Genomic DNA, 18,972 nt, shown 5'->3' on the forward strand with positions numbered 1-18,972 from the left:
ACCACCCCTGCTTCTATGTGTTCTTTTGTTTTGCTATATAAGGATTATTTTCCTTCTTTCGTTGTTTATTGAGGGGGGGGGGGGGTTTGTTTGTTTTTGTACACACATGAAGGCTCTAGACATCTTTAGCTAACAGCTAACTTCTGCATCTAAGTTAAAGTGGAACAGGACGCTGTTTCAGCATGGAAATTACCCCTCCTGATGACGCTTTCTGCGAAACTCAGGTCTGGGTAGAGGGGTTTAAAACTGCAAGTTTATCACACAAGTAACATAGGGTGCTTCACACTGATATGTCCACCTGCAGAGCCGCTGAAAAATTATACAAGTTCTAAGAAGTTCTGCTGGTGTGCTATAGTACCTGCAACTAAGCAGATAAGTGCATTGCCCTGGTTAAATATTATGCTCACTGTTCATGTGGGGTAAGGGAACTTGGAAGTGTTATGATGGTCCCCAGTAACAACTAGCAGCGGCTCACATGCAGTTGGAATGGTACTGAACACTTCATATGCTTAAAAACACAAGGTTATGCATAGAGATTTAAAATAAAATAATGTTCATTGAAGTATATCCTACACTATAAAAAATATAGAGATTCTGAGTATATAGGATTTATTGAAACTGGACTCCTATTGTTTGAAAAAGAGGATATTATGCTAACACAGGCTGAAAACTATTTTAAAAGGATGTTGATGTTATGTGGGGGGGGAAACAAAGTGCATAAAATCTTGGGGCTACCTACTCCTTCGCTTTGCTTCAGTCTGGGTCTACATGACAGTGATGCAGAGCAGGGATGTAGCTACCATTGAGAGAGCCCTGCAAAATGCCCCCAGTGATAGGGGGCAACTGATATTGCACCCACTTTCATCTCCTCTTTCCCTTTCCCTCCAGTGCCCAGGTATCTCTTCACCCCCCTTCACTCAGCCATGCACTCATGAGCCCACACAATCCAGCATCTGTCCACCTCTCCCTCGCCACTGATCCTCCATACGCTGCGGTGGGTTTGGGCACAGCTAGTACGGAAAGCTACTCTCTGTCCAGTGGGGCTTTTCCTCTGCCATGTCCCACCTTTCTGAAGCAACCTCCTGTAGGAGTGTAGACAGTTTGAAAATTGCTTTTGAATGTTTAAACAGAATAGGACATATCCTGATGGTTTTTCATAAGCAGCAAACTCAAAAATGATCCCAGTAGCGTAAGTTAAAATTTGTTTAGAAACATTTCCAAATATAATATGTGCAGTACTTAGGGAGGTGTTTATTAACATGAGATAATAGATAGTTCTACTGGAAATCAAGGTGCAGTAAAAGCCTAACTAACCTGCAGTAGCTCAGTACTGTAGATTAGTCATTCCCACAGTATATGAATAACACTGCTTGCAATCAACCTCATAAGCAATATTATTCACTCTGTTTGTGATCATCGAACTGCTAAGCTGAGGCCTGATGTCATACATTGCTTTTTAAAGGGACAGGCCAAACTATCAATAACCCTCCCCAATTGTAACCCCTTCCCTATGCCCCGCAATCAAAATCCCTCTCCAATAACTCTTTAATCATACCCCTATCCCATTTTCCTACAGGACCCTTCCCCATGAACTTACCTTGCAAAATCCCCGATGTCTAGAGGGATCATGGAGGATCAATCCCCTGTTACTCTGGGGTAAGAATGACTGTGAATTGTTCCTGCCCTGACCCACTGGACACTAGGGATTTTACAAAGTACACCTAATGGGGGAGGGGGGTTTGGAGGTAGGGGATAACTGATTAGGGATTATTGGCAAGAGGGTTGTGAATTTAAGGTATTAGTGGTGGTGGGGGGGAGTTGTGATCGAGGGGGGCATGGTAGTTAGGCTGGCCCCTTTACAAGCAGCTGGTAGGAGTGGGATGCTCCTGGCTAGGAAAATACACTTTTCCCTCCGTATTCGCAGGGGATGTGGGCGGACCACAGATGTGAATACTAGAAAACCGCGAATAACTTTTTATATGTTATTCGCGGTTTTGTGAAAATGCAGTCCTTTTTACTATTGGAATCGTGAATAACATTTCAACTGTTATTCGCAGTTTGGAGCAGCGATTCCCAGTGATTTTAGGGCTTGGAGCAGGACATATACGATTCAAAAAAAAAAAAAAAGTTAGAAGACAAGAAGCAGGGGAGGTAGACAGGCGAGGCAAAGATACCAAACAGGAAAAAAGAGGAAGGGGGTTCACGTGTGAACTATTGAGCGTCTCCTTCTTCCAGTTTGACTGAGAACATAAAAGTTGCAATGCTGGGAGAGACTGAAGGGGTCCATCGAGCCCTGTATCTTGTTTCCAACAGTGACTAACTCAGGTCACTGCATCTTTAACACCACTAGTCCCCGGGTTGGAGTTGTTCGGAAACTGTCCTGTTAGGGCAAAGGCCTGTTCCCAAAATCTTTTAGAGGACGGCCATAGACTGTGTGTGTGCATAGTGGATTTCTCTGCCAGCAGCACCTATCTGTCACCAGTCATCATAAACACTGAGAGGTTTCTCCACATCTGAAAAGCTTAGTTAATACTCAAATCAAAACACTTGCGCTCAAGAGTGCACAGAATTACACTCTCTCCCTGTCCCCGACGAGCTCTTGGCGGTATTTCCTAGCTCGGCAAGCCTTTCCCACCCACTCCCCACTCTCTCCATGCTGTGACAGTCAACAGCTATCCTCTGGCCAGGGAATAAGCAGAGTTCTCGGTTGGAAAAGCAAACAACACTGCATGGAAGCAGTGATTTTCACAGTGAATGGTAAGCGACAAACTTTTATATCAGTAAAGTAAAAGAAAAAGTATCTTTAATGATGATGTAATTTTAGGGGGCAGAGACAGCAGCCGAAAAATCACAAATAAGCGAATCCGCAGATACAGAAACCGCGGATATGGAGGGAGAAGTGTAACACAATTTGTTGTGTCCACTGCAAGATCTGTTATACAATTTACTGTGGTTTCTTAGATTAGAATGAATTATGGTAATATAGCACATATTATTGTCATGTTAAGGAGCAAATAACACAGGTTTTAGCCATAATGCAATTAATAACTAATAATTAGTGGCTATGTAAAGCAATGTTACTTGCCGTAACAGTTGTTATCCAGGGACAGCAGGCAGCTATTCTCACTAGTGGGTGATGTCATCCGACAGAGCCCCGATACGGACATCTTGCAAGCATGTCTTGCTTGAAGAAATTCAGAAGTTTCGAGATGCCCGCACCGCGCATGCGCCAGTGCCCTCCCGCCCGACGGTCCAGGCGTGTCTCCTCAGTTCAGGTAGCTAGCAGAGAAGCCAACCCAGGGGAGGTGGGTGGGACGTGAGAATAGCTGCCTACTGTCCCTGGATAACAACTGTTACGGCAAGTAACACTGCTTTATCCCAGGACAAGCAGGCAGGTATTCTCACTAGTGGGTGACCTCCAAGCTAATCTCAATGGGATGGAGGGAGAGTTGGCAACTTAGGAGAACAAATTTTGTAACACAGTTTGGCCAAACTGCCCATCCCGTCTGGAGAAAGTATCCAGACAATAATGAGAGGTGAACGTATGAACCGAGGACCAAGTGGCAGCCCTACAAATCTCCTCAATCGGTGTCGATCTGAGGAAGGCTACAGAGGCTGCCATTGCTCTGACCCTATGTGCTGTGACCTTACAGGGAAGGGGTAATCCAGCCTGGGCATAGCAGAAAGAGATACAAGCCACCATCCAGTTGGAGATGGTGCGCTTCGATACAGGTCGTCCCAACTTGTTTGGATCAAAGGAGACGAAAAGTTGAGGAGCAGTTCTGTGTGGTTTGGTGCGATCCAAGTAGAAAGCCAAAGCACGTTTACAGTCCAGAGTGTGAAGAGCTGATTCTCCAGGATGAGATTGAGGCTTTGGAAAGAACACTGGAAGCACAATGGATTGGTTGAGGTGAAATTCAGAGACCACTTTAGGCAGGAATTTCGGGTGAGTGCGGAGGACCACCTTGTCATGATGGAATACTGTGAAAGGTGGGTCCGCCACCAAGGCCTGAAGCTCACTGACCCTGCGAGCAGATGTGAGGGCCACCAGAAAAACCACTTTCCAAGTGAGAAACTTTAGTGGAGCCTTGCTCAGAGGCTCAAAAGGAGGTTTCATAAGCTGAGAAAGGACAACATTTAGATCCCAAACCACTGGAGGCGGTTTGAGAGGAGGATTGACATGAAAAAGTCCTTTCATAAATCTGGAAACCACAGGATGAGAAGAGAGAGGTTTCCCTTGTAGAGGCTGATGGAAAGCCGCAATAGCACTCAGGTGGACTCGTATAGATGTCGACTTGAGACCAGACTGAGACAGATGTAAAAGATAGTCCACAGAGGATAGGGAGGCTCGCTGAGGCTCCTTAGAATTGGAAATACACCATGAAGAAAATCTAGTCCATTTTTGGGAGTAGCATTGACGAGTAGCAGGCTTCCTGGAAGCCTCCAAGACATCCCTCACCGCCTGGGAAAACTGGTGCGGAGTTACGTTGAGAGGAACCAAGCTGTCAGGTGGAGAGACTGCAGGTTGGGATGAAGCAGAGACCCCTGATGCTGAGTAAGCAGTGAAGGAAACACTGGAAGTAGGTACGGTTCCCTGCTGCTGAGTTGAAGTAGAAGGGAGAACCAAGGTTGCCTGGGCTACCGAGGAGCTATCAGAATCATGGTGGCATGTTCGGACTTCAGTTTGACTAGAGTCTTTTGAATGAGAGGGAATGGCGGAAACGCATACAGAAAGCGATTCCCCCAATCCAGCAGAAAAGCATCTGCCTCGAGGCGATGAGGAGCGTAGATCCTGGAGCAAAACTGAGGCAGCTTGAAATTGTGGGGAGCCGCAAAGAGGTCTATCTGAGGCGTTCCCCACTGAGCAAAGATCTGATGAAGGGGCTTGGAGTGGAGTGTCCATTCGTGAGGCTGGAGAAGACGACTCAGTTTGTCAGCCAAGACATTGTCCCTCCCATGAATGTAGACAGCTTTGAGGAAGGTGTTGTGGCGAACCGCCCAATCCCAGACTCTGAGAGCTTCCTGGCAGAGGGAGGCCGAGCCCATGCCCCCTTGCTTGTTGACATAATACATGGCGACCTGATTGTCGGTGCGAATGAGGACCACCATGTCGTGAAGCAGATGTTGAAAAGCTTGAAGAGCATTGAAGATGGCTCTGAGCTCCAGAAGATTGATTTGATGGAGTCGGTCCGCACAGGTCCAGAATCCCTGAGTGCGAAGCCCATCCAGATGCGCTCCCCAGGCATAGGTCGAGAAATCGGTTGTGAGAACCTTCTGGTGGGGAGGAGAATGAAACAGCAAACCTCTGGATAGATTCGAAGAGGTCATCCACCAGAGCAGAGACTGCCGAAGAGCAGGAGTGACTGTGATGTGTCGAGTCAACGGATCCGACACCTGAGTCTACTGAGATGCCAGGGTCCACTGAGGGATTCTGAGGTGGAGTCTGGCAAACGGCGTCACATGAACTGTAGAGGCCATGTGGCCCAGGAGGATCATCATGTGTCTCGCTGAGATGGTCTGGCGAGAAGACACAGACTGGCAGAGATGAAGAAGAGCATCCATGCGCTGAGAAGGAAGGAATGCTCTGAGACGTACGGTATCCAGGACAGCCCTGATGAAGGGAAGAGACTGGGTCGGCTGTAGATGAGACTTGGGAAAGTTGATCTCGAATCCCAAACTCTGCAGGAACCGAATCGTTGACAGGGTCGCTGAGAGGACCCCCGAGGCCGAGGGAGCCTTGATCAGCCAGTCGTCGAGGTAGGGGAATACCTGAAGACCTTGGTTCCGGAGGGCCGCGGCCACCACCACCAGACATTTGGTGAAGACTCTGGGGGACGAAGACAGGCCAAATGGAAACACTCGATACTGCAGATGGAGATGTCCCACCCGAAATCTGAGGAACTTGCGAGAGGCCGGATGAATGGGAATATGAGTGTAGGCCTCCTTGAGATCCAGAGAGCATAACCAGTCGTTCTGCTCGAGGAAGGGGTAGAGAGAAGCAAGTGTCAGCATGCAAAACCTCTCTTTGACTAGGAATTTGTTGAGGACCCTGAGGTCCAAAATGGGTCGCAGGTCGCCCGTCTTCTTCGGAACAAGGAAGTACCGGGAGTAAAACCCCTGGTTCAGTTGGTCCGTCGGAACCGGCTCCACGGCACGAAGCCGGAGCAAAGCCTGAGCTTCCTGAAGAAGAAGGGCGGTTTGAGTCAAGTTGGAAGGATACTCTCTTGGAGGGTGGTCCGGAGGGACCCGATGGAAATGAAGAGAGTATCCTTCCTTGATGATAGTAAGGACCCAGAGGTCGGTTGTTATGGCCTCCCAGCGATGATAAAAATGATGGAGGCGCCCTCCGATGGGAAAAACAGGGGGAGGCAGAACGAGGTTGGTTATGCCCTCGACGAGACAGTCAAAAAGGCTGAGTGGTCTTAGGGACAGCAGGCGACTGAGACTTAGGCTGACCCTTCTGGGGAGGCTGACGCTTCGCCGGTTGCCTCGCAGGTGGAGTTTGCCTCGGCTGATAACGCCTCTGATAAATCAACGGCGGACGAGAAGGTCGAGACTGCTGAGGCTTAGGCTTCGGCCGAAGGATAGATTGGAAGGACTTTTCGTGGTCAGACAACTTCTTCGTGACAGTCTCGATGGATTCGTCAAAAAGATCCGCCCCAGCACACGGGACGTTCGCCAGGCGGTCCTGAAGATTCGGGTCCATATCAATGGTCCGCAACCAGGCCAACCGGCGCATCGCCATCAAGCAGGCCGCCGCTCGGGCTGAGAGCTCGAACGCATCATAGGCAGATTGCATCAACTGAAGCCGAAGTTGGGACAGCGAAGCAACCACTTCCTCAAACTCAAACCTAGCCTGGGACTCGATGTATGGTGTGAACTTCCGAAGCAAAGGTAGAAAAAATTCCAAGTAGGCTGCAAAGTGGAAATTGTAATTCAGGACTCGAGACGCCATCATCGAATTCTGATAGATGCGTCGACCAAACTTATCCATGGTTCTGCCCTCGCGGCCCGGAGGCACTGAAGCATAGACCTGGCCAGGATGAGACCGCTTGAGCGAGGATTCGACCAGGAGGGACTGGTGAGAAAGCTGAGGCCCCTCGAAGCCTTTATGATGCACCGTGCGGTACCGCGCATCCAATTTGCCAGGGACCGCAGGGATAGAGTAAGGAGACTCGAAGCATCGCATGAAGGTATGGTCGAGGAGCTTGTGCAGGGGAAGCCGCAAGGACTCTGCCGGAGGACGAGGCAAGTGCATGGTATCGAGGTACTCCTTGGAATATCGAGACCCAGCATCGAGAGTAATGTCCATGTCATCTGCCATCTGCCCGAGGAACGATGAAAAGGACAGTTGGTCCGCCGTCGCCGGTCTGCGAGACGGACTAGAAGAAGAAGAGGCTTCAGGCTCCAGAGAGGCCTGCGAGCAACAGGACGAGTAGAAAACCTCGGGGTTCTCGAACTCCGGGCCCGGAGGAGGAGACCCAGTCGAAGCAGCATACCCCAACCGAGGCAATTTCTTCTGAGGCGAGACGGTCGAGTGCCGAGAGGAATGCTTCGAAGAATGTCTGGATCGATGCCTGGAAGGGGATCGAGCCCGTCTGTGAGAAACTGGGTCAGACGCCTCCAAGGAGCAGATCGGACTCGATGCCGTCGATCGCAGAGGCGGAAGAGTTGGCGTCTCCCCCGCCGCCGCCCATGTTTGATAGGGGGTTCGGAAGAACTCGTCCTGCTTCCTGCTATGCCCAGGACTGGGTGGCCCCGAAGGTGGACGCCACACTGAGTCATGGGGCGGAGTAATCGGTTCCAAGGGAGGCAGGTCACTAAACGAGACTTTCCTCGAGGGGATGGGCTCCAAGGGAGGCATATCACTAAGGGAGGCCCTCCTCGAGGGAATCGGTCTAAAGGAGGCACAGCACTAACGGAGGACCTCCTCAAGGACCCGGACACCGCTCGCCGCTCCTCCTCGCCGAGCAACGAGGTCGTGTGGCGAGGAGGAGGAGGAGGGGGCGGTCCGCCCCTCGAAGCCGAAGCTGGGAGGTCACCCTGGATGGTGGCAATCAGCCGAGGTCCCATGGTCTGCATGAGCTCCACGAACTGAGCCTCCAGAAGGAACCGCAACGAAGCCGATATGGAGGGATCCGCACCAAAAGGGGGCCCTTCCGCACGGTCTCCGCGCTCCTTCGGTGCTGCGTGCTTCTGCTTGCCAGTCTTCGGCACCTTGAGCACCACCGGTGGAACTGTCGGGGTCGATACCTGCTCCGAGGAGATGGAGGAAGGCACCGGCGCCGAAGCCGGGGCCGAAACCGGTGTGAACGATGCCGGTTTCAGGAGGCCCGAAGCAGCCGGGGAGTCGATGTCGAAGCTGCAGGATCCGATGAAGCTTCCATCTTGAACATGGACTCCCACAGTAGACAGCAGCGCTTAAACGCTCTCGCCGTCAGAGTGGAGCAAGGCCGGCACGATTTCAGGAAGTGATCCGGTCCGAGACACTGTAAGCAGCATCGATGAGGGTCCGTGAGCGAAATCGCGCGCTGGCACTTGCTACACTTTTTAAAACCGGTAATCGGCCGGGACATAGGCCGGAAAAGCTCCGCCCCAAGGTCGAAGGCGCGGGGCCCCAGCCACGCGGCCGACCCGGTATCGGAAGGAAAAATTTTTTTTTTTTTGAAAAAAGAAATCAAAGAAATAAATAAATGCACAGGAGAGCCAAAAGAACTCAACCCACGGCAAAATAGAAGGCAAAAAAGAGATTCAATGGGCGCAAATTGAAGATAGACTTCTCAGCTCCGCGGAAGAAAAAGAACTGAGGAGACACGCCCGGACCGTCAGGCGGGAGGGCACTGGCGCATGCGCGGTGCGGGCATCTTGAAACTTCTGAGTTTCTTCAAGCAAGACATGCTTGCAAGATGTCCGTATCGGGGCTCTGTCAGATGACATCACCCACTAGTGAGAATACCTGCCTGCTTGTCCTGGGATAAGCATTTTTAAGCAGGTTTTGAATGAAGATCACAAAGCATACTGCAGAATCCATCCGTATTGATTACATATGAAGGATTCATTGTTAATCATCATTCCTACTGTTCTCACTACAAAAATCCGATTTTGCCCAGATTATTTTGCATGGCAAAAGTATTTGATAAATAATTATTTGCTTACAATGCACAATCAGTTCAACAGAGGCTTGGTCTTCTCCTACCATGTTCTCCGCCATACAAGTGATATATCTTGCATTGTCTTGGAAGGTAACATTCATCAGTGTCAGAGAGGCAGAGTTCTTATTAGTTAGTACCTAGAAATTAGAAAAAAATGTATTATTAGCAACGGGAAGATATGTAATTAAATCATTTTTCCCACTGAGATAAATTTGTTCTGAAAGCTATTGATTTTAGACATTATAGGCTAAGGGGGAAATCTATAACACTGTACCTTTACTTAGGCATCTGAGGGCATGTGGTAGGAGAAGTCTGTTCTATAAAGGAATGAAAGCACCCACTTTCCTGTATAAAATACTTGCATAACAGGATTGAGATGCCTAACATTTAGACAGGAGCCAGTGGCATAGTAAGGAGGGGTGGACCACCCCAAGTGCCATCTTGGTGAGGGCGCTTCTCCACCCCCCCACACCCCATATCTCTAAATCTTCACCAGCGTGCCTCTATTAATAGCATCCTCCATTTCTTTAGAAAGAAAATCCACTTTTTCTTTATATGATTTGCATCTCTTTAACTCTGTTTCATTTGCTGTCAATCTTTTTTCCATCTGATCCACTTTTAATTTAAATCATTCCATACGTGCTGTAAGACATTTTACTTCTTCCTTCATCTCCTGCAAATTTTTCGCGTTGTCCGAAACTATGTCAGTAATTAGTTTCAGTTGAGCGAAAATGTCTCCATTATCCTCTTTCGGCAACGGCACTTTTGCAGGATTCACATGATCTAACTTTGATCTTTTAGCACCTCTTCCACTTGTGCTAGCCACTTCATTTTTCATCTGCTTACTTGTAGCCATTATCGGACTTGAAATCTCTCAAATTCGCTAAAATGAAACTAAATTAGCGGCTTATTATTTATTTCATAAAGTTTGTAATAGCAGAGCTCAATCACCACCCAACCATCCGGCTGCGCTTCCAAGTCATGCCCCCCTCGACATCTCATACGTTAAGATGGAATGGATCCTGTGACCTTTGAAAGTCTTGTAACATAGAGAACAAAAGGATTAACAAAAGCAAAATTATTTCTGAAGAAACATCCCACAGAGTGGACTGATAATCCAGTTTTCAAAGAACTTTGGAATTGGGCATCCAAACTGACTGTTTCTTTTTTTTTTTTTCAAATTCTTTATTCATTTTTCCATTTTACATCAAGAACACAGTATTACATAATTTAAATCTTGTATACATCACTTGTATTTCTTCTAACATCATCTTAAAAACATAAATTTATACCCTCCCCACCCACCCTTCCCACAAATATTTTAATCAAAAATATATAAATATTAAATTCTTATATGACTGTTTCAATGATGCAGCAAAATGAGGGATAAGCATCATTAAAAAATACAATGAATCTTTGACAAAAGATGAAGAACAGAAGCAATTTGTTCTTCAGCTAGTAGCCAGCCACTGAAAGAAGTTTCCTTCTGCTTCATAGGTGGCTCTTATGTCATAGACTGTTGAATATTTTTTGAGTTCACAAGAATTATAATATACTATTAAGCTTAGTGGTAGTTAAAAACAAACAAACAAACCAGCGAAGTGGGTCAACCCCCTAAACTTTATATATTTGAAGTCAAAATTTGCATTTTTTTCATTTTATATCATTGAATAAAATTAGCCTTGTGGACAAACAAAATGTGTTAATTAATTTTTTGGACCACCCTAATGTGCAATCTAGGTGTGACTATCTCCATCAACTCTGTAGCTGGCATACTTTATTGGCTTCTGTCAGTGGCGTAGTGAGGGTACAAGGTGCCCAGGGCAATGGTGCTCCCCACGCCCTCCTCTCTGCCCTCCCATTCCTTCCATACCACACCCCTGCACCTTCTGCACCACCCACGCCACACTCGCGCCCGCCCTTCCCACCCCCATACCTCTTTAAATCTTCACCAGCGCGAGCAGCTTCTCTGGCCTGCTGCTCACGCCAGTGTTGGCTTTCCCCTCTGACGACACTTCCTTGCCCCGCAACCCAGAAGTGATTTCAGAGGGAGCCAGGCTGGTGCGAGCAGCAGGCCAGAGGAAAACGGAATAATTTAAGGATTATTGGGCTCCCTGAAGGTGTTGAAAATAATGATGCCATCTTGAAGTGTATGAGTGTGCCCTATATTTAAGAGCTGTATAAGTTACTGGTTATAAAGCTGAAATTTTTTATCAGTCCTATCAGAAAGGAGTTTCGTTTGCTTATAAAATCTGATACGTCATAACATCTTCTAATTTTGCTCCGGACTTCTAAGTTTTAGCGGGATCTTCATACACTATAAAATGTCATGGAATTACTTATGGTCACACATTTGAAGACCTAGGAATTTATAAATGGGAATTTAACATTGTTTTTCTTACTTGGAGCCTGGTTCCTGGTAATCCGTCTTCACAATGCTGTGTTTTAACATTATTGGAATAGTCCAAGTTGAAGTCCAAGGGAAGTACAGCAATAACCAGCTAAAGTCCTGATCAACTTCAGTTATTGGGATGGAAAGATGTGGTGAAATATACTTTGTTATGGAAAGTGTGACTTGATGACTTTTATTGAATGATGCTTTGCTTTCTTTTGTTTTCTTTTTGAAAGCATTCTCATTTGGGTTCATCTGTGTTAATGGTTTCGCCCAAAGCCTATTTCTTTTCTTCTGGGTCAGAGATAGCATGTAAGTAGTACAAACGTCAGGTTTTTGAAAAAAACATGAGAATACAGCGCGTCTATTCTTTGGGCAGCATTGCATAAAGATTTGGATGAGACTCTGTTAACATGCTTATGGAACCTAATGGATTATGAGGTTATTCTTGCAAGATACTGTTTTGTTTCTTAATGGATGTAGTTTATTTCTGTGGCTGCGATTTTAAAATATGTATAAGAATGGTCTCAATTTTTACTGATTCCTATTTTGGTTATTTATTTTTCTCTCTTTCATATGGAGTCGCTTGAGTTATTTACTTATTGTAAAACTGGTATTTCAAATTTTGTTGGCTAGTTTTGATTTATCTTTTCTTTTTTATTTTATAGCATTTTTAAAAGAAGCTTGAATCTGTTACACAAAAGGTCAAGGCAGTGTATATGAGAATGGGGAAACTGTTATTTTTTCAGTTTTGAACTATGAAAGTAAATTTGTTCTAGGATGGAATATACATGGGAAATTTCAATTTAGATTCACACTTATTTAGCTTTTAAATGGATTGATATTTATTTTATAGTTATTTATATAATATACTGAGAAGTATAGTTTTGGATGGGGGTGTGTTATTATCTCATTATATGTGATTATAAGAAGATGATATATATTATTTACATATAATAATATGTAAATGATGGTATTAGAATAGAGAGGGAATTAATAGGGAGAAATTTGTTCCATTTTCATATTAAACTTATGTTAATTTAATATCTTTTTTGTTGGAGGAGATTTAATTTGGTGGGGTTATATTTTTATGATCTAATATACTAGTAATAACTTACTTGATTATAATTAAGTTTGATTGGGATATGATTAGAGTATACATGATTCTCTTTTTAAATATATCAGTATTAATTGTCATTTGTGTATGAAATTATAGTTCTGGTGGGGTTTAATTGGGTCTTCATACAAATTATATGGACGCATTTTATTTGCTATCCTATTTTATTTTATCAGTGTTTCAGTTGATGTGTTTTAAAATGATAGGATTTTGGGATTTGAGAATTCTTTATGCTATAATTTCTATATTTGTATTGATATGAGTTATATTCTACTTATTATATCAACTTTCTGTGGGTATTATATTATTTATATATATAAAAAAGATTCATAGAAAATAATTAGTTAAGTTTAAGAAATGCAAAGAGATTTTATTTTTAGACAATATGAATTTTTGAAAGTTCTTTTTAAAGCTTCATTTAATGATATTTAATCTTTGTTTAATGATATATATTAATTATTAGGTTAATAATGAATGATTTTTGTCCTTTAATTTTAGAATTTTTGAGGCTTATTATATTGATATAATTAATTTCAATCTTAAGCTTATGGGGAGCATTTCAGTACCTACTATCAAATGTGTGTTTTCAAGTTTACAATGGTGGATGGGGGGGGTGGAATAGGGTGGGATGGGGTAATGGGTATAAGGTTCCGATTCAAAAATTTAATTTTAGGAAAATGGTGCTTATTCATGAATTTTGGAATAATTTGATTTATTTATTTTTGATGTGTTATTCTAATTATAAAATTTTATGGCGGCTTTTAAAATTTTTTCTCTGAATGTGAATGGTCTCAATCATCAGATTAAAAGAAAAAAACATTAGCTTTCTTAAAAAAGCAGAATGCGGATATTTATTACATTCAAGAGAGTCATGTCTATAATAGAATCAAAAAAATTGGAAGGGGGTTGGGTGAAACATTGTTTTTTTGCTCCTGCAGATGGGAAAAAAGCAGGGGTAGCTATTCTTATCAATAAAAAGTGTTCAGCAAATTTTAAAATAGTAGGTTCAAATCCGAAGGATAGATGGGTGCATGTGGAGATGAGTATGGGAAATAATACCCTGGCTTTGTTTAATATATAAGCCCCTAATTCGAATCAAAATGAATTTTTTAAGACATTACAGAGATTGTTACTCCCACTGGCTGCTTCCAAATTGGTTGTGGCTGGAGATTTTAACGCTGTTATGGATCCATTATTGGATAAAAAACCTTGTAGAAATATAAAATCATTAGGGTTAGATAATTTGGTGCATTCATGTGATTTAAAAGATATTTGGCGTATTCTTCATTTTAATGATCGGGAATTTTCCTTTTGTTCACAAGTTCATAAGTCTTTTTCTAGAATTGATATTTTTGTCTCAACTCAATTAGTTCAACAAGTGATTAAAGCTTCTATAGATCCAATTATTCTATCTGATCATGCAGGTGTTTGGATTGAACTTCAATAGTAGACCTATTTGGAGATTTGATAACACATTGCTTGTTGATAAAAAATTTTTAGACGAATGAAAAAGAAAAATTAATGAATTTTTCCAATATAATTTATCAGACGAAATTTCTATGGAAAATGTTTGGGATGCTTTTAAGGCTACTTTAAGAGGTAATATTATTTCATATTCTGCTTATATTAGAAAACAAATTAAAAATCAATATTCTAATTTGGAAAGAGAAATTAAAATTTTGGAAGCTAAATTGATTAATAAATGGGAACATGACACTTTACAAGATTTATTAAAAGCAAAAGGTAAATATAATGAATTAGCGTCAAATTGATAAGGAAAGATCTTTTATCACAGCAAACTTTGTATTATGGAAATTCAAATAAGGCGGGTAGTTTATTGGCTAATTACCTTAAAGCAAAGAAAAGAAGAACAAAAATTATTGCAATTAAAGATGAGAAAGGTGTGATGCATAATCAAATTGAGAACATTTTAAGTAAATTTTTATAAAGAGCTATACTCTTCTGAATCTTATGTTGGTAGAGAGAAGGATGGTATAGATTTTTTAAAATTAATTATTGGTCCGAAGGTTCCTGATCATATAAAAAGGAGTTCAAATGAGCCTATATCATTAAAAGAATTAGAAACAGCGTTGAAGTCTCTTAGAGTTGGATCCACTCCAGGTGGTGATGGTTTTACAGTAGAATTTTACAAGTCATTTCAAATTTCTTTATTACCCCATTTATTAAATTTATTTCAGTCCCAGTTATCTAAGGGATGTATTACAGGCACTATGGCTGAATCAGTAACAATTGTTTTACCAAAGCTAAATAGAGATCCTACTTTGGTTTCAAAATTACAGGCCTATTTCATTAATAAATGTTGATGGTAAACTTTTGGCTAAGATATTGGCTTTACGCTTAGCTAAGGCTCTCCCTTTTATTATTGATATGCATCAAACTGGATTTGTTGCAAAAAGACATTCCTCTAATAATACTAGATTGGCTTTTCATATGTTAAATTTATCTAAAGAAGTTGTTGATCCGGCCTTTTCTATTTCTTTAGATGCGGAAAAAGCGTTTGATAGAGTTGAATGGTCTTTTATGTATCAGGCACTGGATTGGTTTGGTATTGGTCCGGGATTTATACAAATGATTCAAGCTTTGTATAGCTACCCTTCTGCAAGATTGTATATTAATAACAATTTCTCTGATCATTTTAATTTGCAGATGGGGGTTAGACAGGGTTGTCCGTTATCTCCTTTGCTTTTTGATATTGTATTAGAACCCTTGTTATTGGCCATTCAACAAGCAAAGGGGATACAAGGTATTCTCTTTTCTGATAGAGAATACAAAGTTTCAGCATATGCAGATGATATATTGCTATATTTGAGAAATCCTGAATCTACCATTCCATGTTTATTAGAATTGATTGATACATTTGGAAAATTTTCAGGATATAAAATAAATTGGAGTAAGTCTGAAATTCTTCCTCTTAATGTGCATTGTACTAAAGGTTTATTTTATTCTTTCTCATTTACTTGGAAAGAAGATGGATTAAAATATTTAGGTATAATGATAAAACATACTCTGGAAGACACCTTGAAAGAGAATGAAAAACTTTTATTAAAAAAAATAACAGAAATGTGTGAGCAATGGAATCCTTTGCATCTTTCATGGTGGGGGAGAGTCCAAACAATTAAAATGATGATTTTGCCTGTAGTTTGTTATCAAATGAGTATGATACTGATTTTTTTTCAGGGGTCCTTTTATAAAAAAACTTAATGGTATTCTTACAAAATTTGTTTGGCTGGATAAAAGACCTAGAATTGCTCTAGTATCTCTACAAAAGCCAACTGAGGAGGGAGGGGGACAAATTTCCAAATTTTTATAGGTACCATGAAGCCTATATTTTACGCCAGGGTATGTATTGGATCCTCCCAGAACTCTTTGACAATGCTCCAGACTGGTTATATTTGGAATGGCGTCTATTGTTTCCTTTAAATTTAGTTCATGTTGATAGTATAAAAATGCCTAGGAGACATAAACAGAACAGAATTTTGATTGATACATGGAAAACTTTGAGATACATTAGTAATTTAACATCTATTCCAATAAATAAATCAACGAATCAATCTCTATGGATAAACTCCAAGATTCGAATTGGCGGATCTCAAATCTTATGGAAGCACTGGATTATTGCGGGCATAAGAACTTTAAATGATGTTATTTCAGATGGTAAAACTGCTTGATTTTTCACAGTTGCAAAATAGATTTGGTCTTAAATCACAAAGTTTTAAATGGTTGCAGCTGAGGCAGGCTATTCAGGTGGGATTCACTGAATGGAAAACTCTTAATATTCAATATAGTTTGGAGTTCTTATGTTTCCAGGCAGATTTCATGGGACACCAAGCTGCACAGTGGTATAAATTATTATCTGGATTTCTGAATAAAAAGCCAAAAACTGGTCTTAGAGACATTTGGAGCATTGAGATTAAGCATAATATTTCTGCTTCTCAATGGCCACGAATTTGGTCTTGGAGAATGAGATGTACAGTGTCGGCATCTATGAGACAAACTTGGTTCTTTTTATTACATAGAGCTTTTTGGACTCCAGTTCATTTACAGAAGTTGGATAGCTCTAAATCTAATAGATGCTGGCACTGTAATCTAGAAGCGGGGACATTGGATCATCTAATTTTTTACTATCCCTACATTATGAACTTTTGAAATTCAATTTGGTCTCAAATAAATTGCTTATTAGAAAATCATGTTGCAATATCATATGATACTGTTCTGTTTGGTATGTCTGAGGAAAAAAAGTCAATTATCAGCACATAACAACAAGCTTTTAATGATAATGACGGGTGTTGCTATTCAACATATTACTAACAACTGGAAAAATTATAACAAATCTCAATTATACGTTTTGGTGGAATTCCTTGTGTCATATTTACAAGATGGAAAGAGCAATTGCATTACAGAAAGGTAGTTATAAAAATTTTTTTAAAGATCTGGGGGCAGATGGTTGATTTTTGCAATGAATAAGCATCATTTTTCTCTGATAGTATATATAGGGGGGAGGGGTTGATGGGGGAAAATTTGATGTAAAAATGAGTGTTTTAACGTAATGATATGTTTAATGATAGTATAGGAAGGAGGGCAGGGGAGGGAATTTAACTAGTTTATATACTTATAATATAATTGTATGATGTTCAAGTGTTTTATGAAGGTCTTTCATATGGTTCTTTTGTGTACTTGTAAGTTTGAAAAAGAATAAAGGACTTATAAAAAAAAAAAAAAAATGTATGAGATGTCATGGAATGTCTGGCAATGGTGGCCGTTGTAAGTTTTGCACCATTCGTAGCTTTATTTCTGGTACAATTCTGTAATCAAAAAAGGCAAGTTCTGCTAGGTGCTCTGATAGAAACCACATATGTCTGGCAATGGCTGCAGAGCGCCTTGTTTGTAACAGTTTTATTTGTGTAGTTTCTTCAACTTCCTAATGCAAGAGTCTATGCATTGTGTTGGTATCCCAGCACGATCCCATACCACCATCGCTGACTCACGCATCAACTTATAGTTTTCCAGTAAAGGTTCTCCTTCTTCATAGTGGTGAAAATTGACCAGTTGAAGAACATCCAGTCTATGTGGCAGTCTAGCAGTTGACAGCTGACAGACTGACTTCCCAAGGAGCCAGATTTCAAGTGCAGATCGCAAAGTAGATGATGGCATACAAACTAATTATGCACAATCACACAAGCAAACAGTGCATGTTGGGGTGACCTCTTAATAATGTCTAATCAAGCAGAAATTTGACACGAGTTAGACATACCAAGTGAACAAAAATAAGCCTTGTGGCGACAAGATTTGACCAAGTTGATTTTTTTGCATACTACCTTGGACCATGTCAATAGTCCATAAAGAGGTGCCTATTTGTAGATACCTATCTAAAGCCTACTCTATAAAGGCATGGAGACACCTTTATAAAATGCATGCATAACAGGGTATTAACAAGACTAACATTTAGGCAGGAGCCGATACAGTATATCAGCTGCACAGCTGGTGGAAATAGTCACACCTAGATTGCCCATATGCGCATATTTGTGTCACTACATCCAGTGGCATAGCAAGAGAGGTTGGCACCCAGAGTAGTAGCACCCGGCATTGCCGGGTTGTGCACCCCCAACTCTTCCCTGCAGCTTTAGCACCCCACCCCCGCATACCTCTTGAAATGTTCGCTGGCATGAGCAGCATCTTCCACCTGTTGCTCGTGCTGGTCTCGACTCCTTTCTGATGTCATATCCTGGGCCCGTGACCAGGACATGACATCAGAAGGGAGCCAAGACTAGTGTGAGCAGCAAGTGGAAGATGCTGCTAGACCCTGGGGGGGGGGGGGCAGTGAGAAAGAAAGGAGCAAGCAGCCCCCTTAATACTACTCCACTATAAAAGAATGTAGGCATTTACTTTCCATTACAGAAAAGGCTTCAAATAGGTGCTTTCTTAGTGTTTTTCATTTCTCACTGCCCTTTCTCTTCTTAGAGGACTGTTCTATTATATAAAGAGGTGCCTATTTTTAGTTAAGTGCTTTGAAAATCCTGCCTGTATAGCCCCACTGAGCTAACTGTCCTCCGATATTCATCGGCATTTAGTTGTACAGCATCACTTAATATATCTAACTGGCTATTCCCTAACTGGGCAGTCTGTGAGTGGAGTTTGAGCAGAGCCAACACTTAGCCCCTAATGGTGATATTCAATTTATTAACCGGATAAACAACCACAAACATAAGACAGCAAAAAGGCAGGTTAGCACATATACCTGGATATTCCATGTGGAAAGCTGCACATGCCAGATGTTAAATATCCAGGGTTAG

At 42.1% G+C, this 18,972-nt stretch overlaps 1 protein-coding gene across 5 annotated transcripts in view; it reads right to left on the reverse strand.

Moving 5' to 3' along the window:
• Positions 1–18,972, reverse strand: part of NTRK2 (neurotrophic receptor tyrosine kinase 2) — a 546,312-nt gene that overhangs the window by 405,508 nt on the left and 121,832 nt on the right. For all 5 annotated transcript variants that reach the window (XM_033927854.1, XM_033927863.1, XM_033927846.1 and 2 more), the window contains one exon: positions 9,157–9,289. In XM_033927854.1, coding sequence (XP_033783745.1) covers positions 9,157–9,289 — 133 coding nt within the window. The remainder of the gene's footprint in view (positions 1–9,156; positions 9,290–18,972) is intronic.

The sequence above is a fragment of the Geotrypetes seraphini genome, chromosome 1, assembly GCF_902459505.1.
Source record: "Geotrypetes seraphini chromosome 1, aGeoSer1.1, whole genome shotgun sequence".
NCBI classification, from domain to species: Eukaryota; Metazoa; Chordata; class Amphibia; order Gymnophiona; family Dermophiidae; genus Geotrypetes; species Geotrypetes seraphini.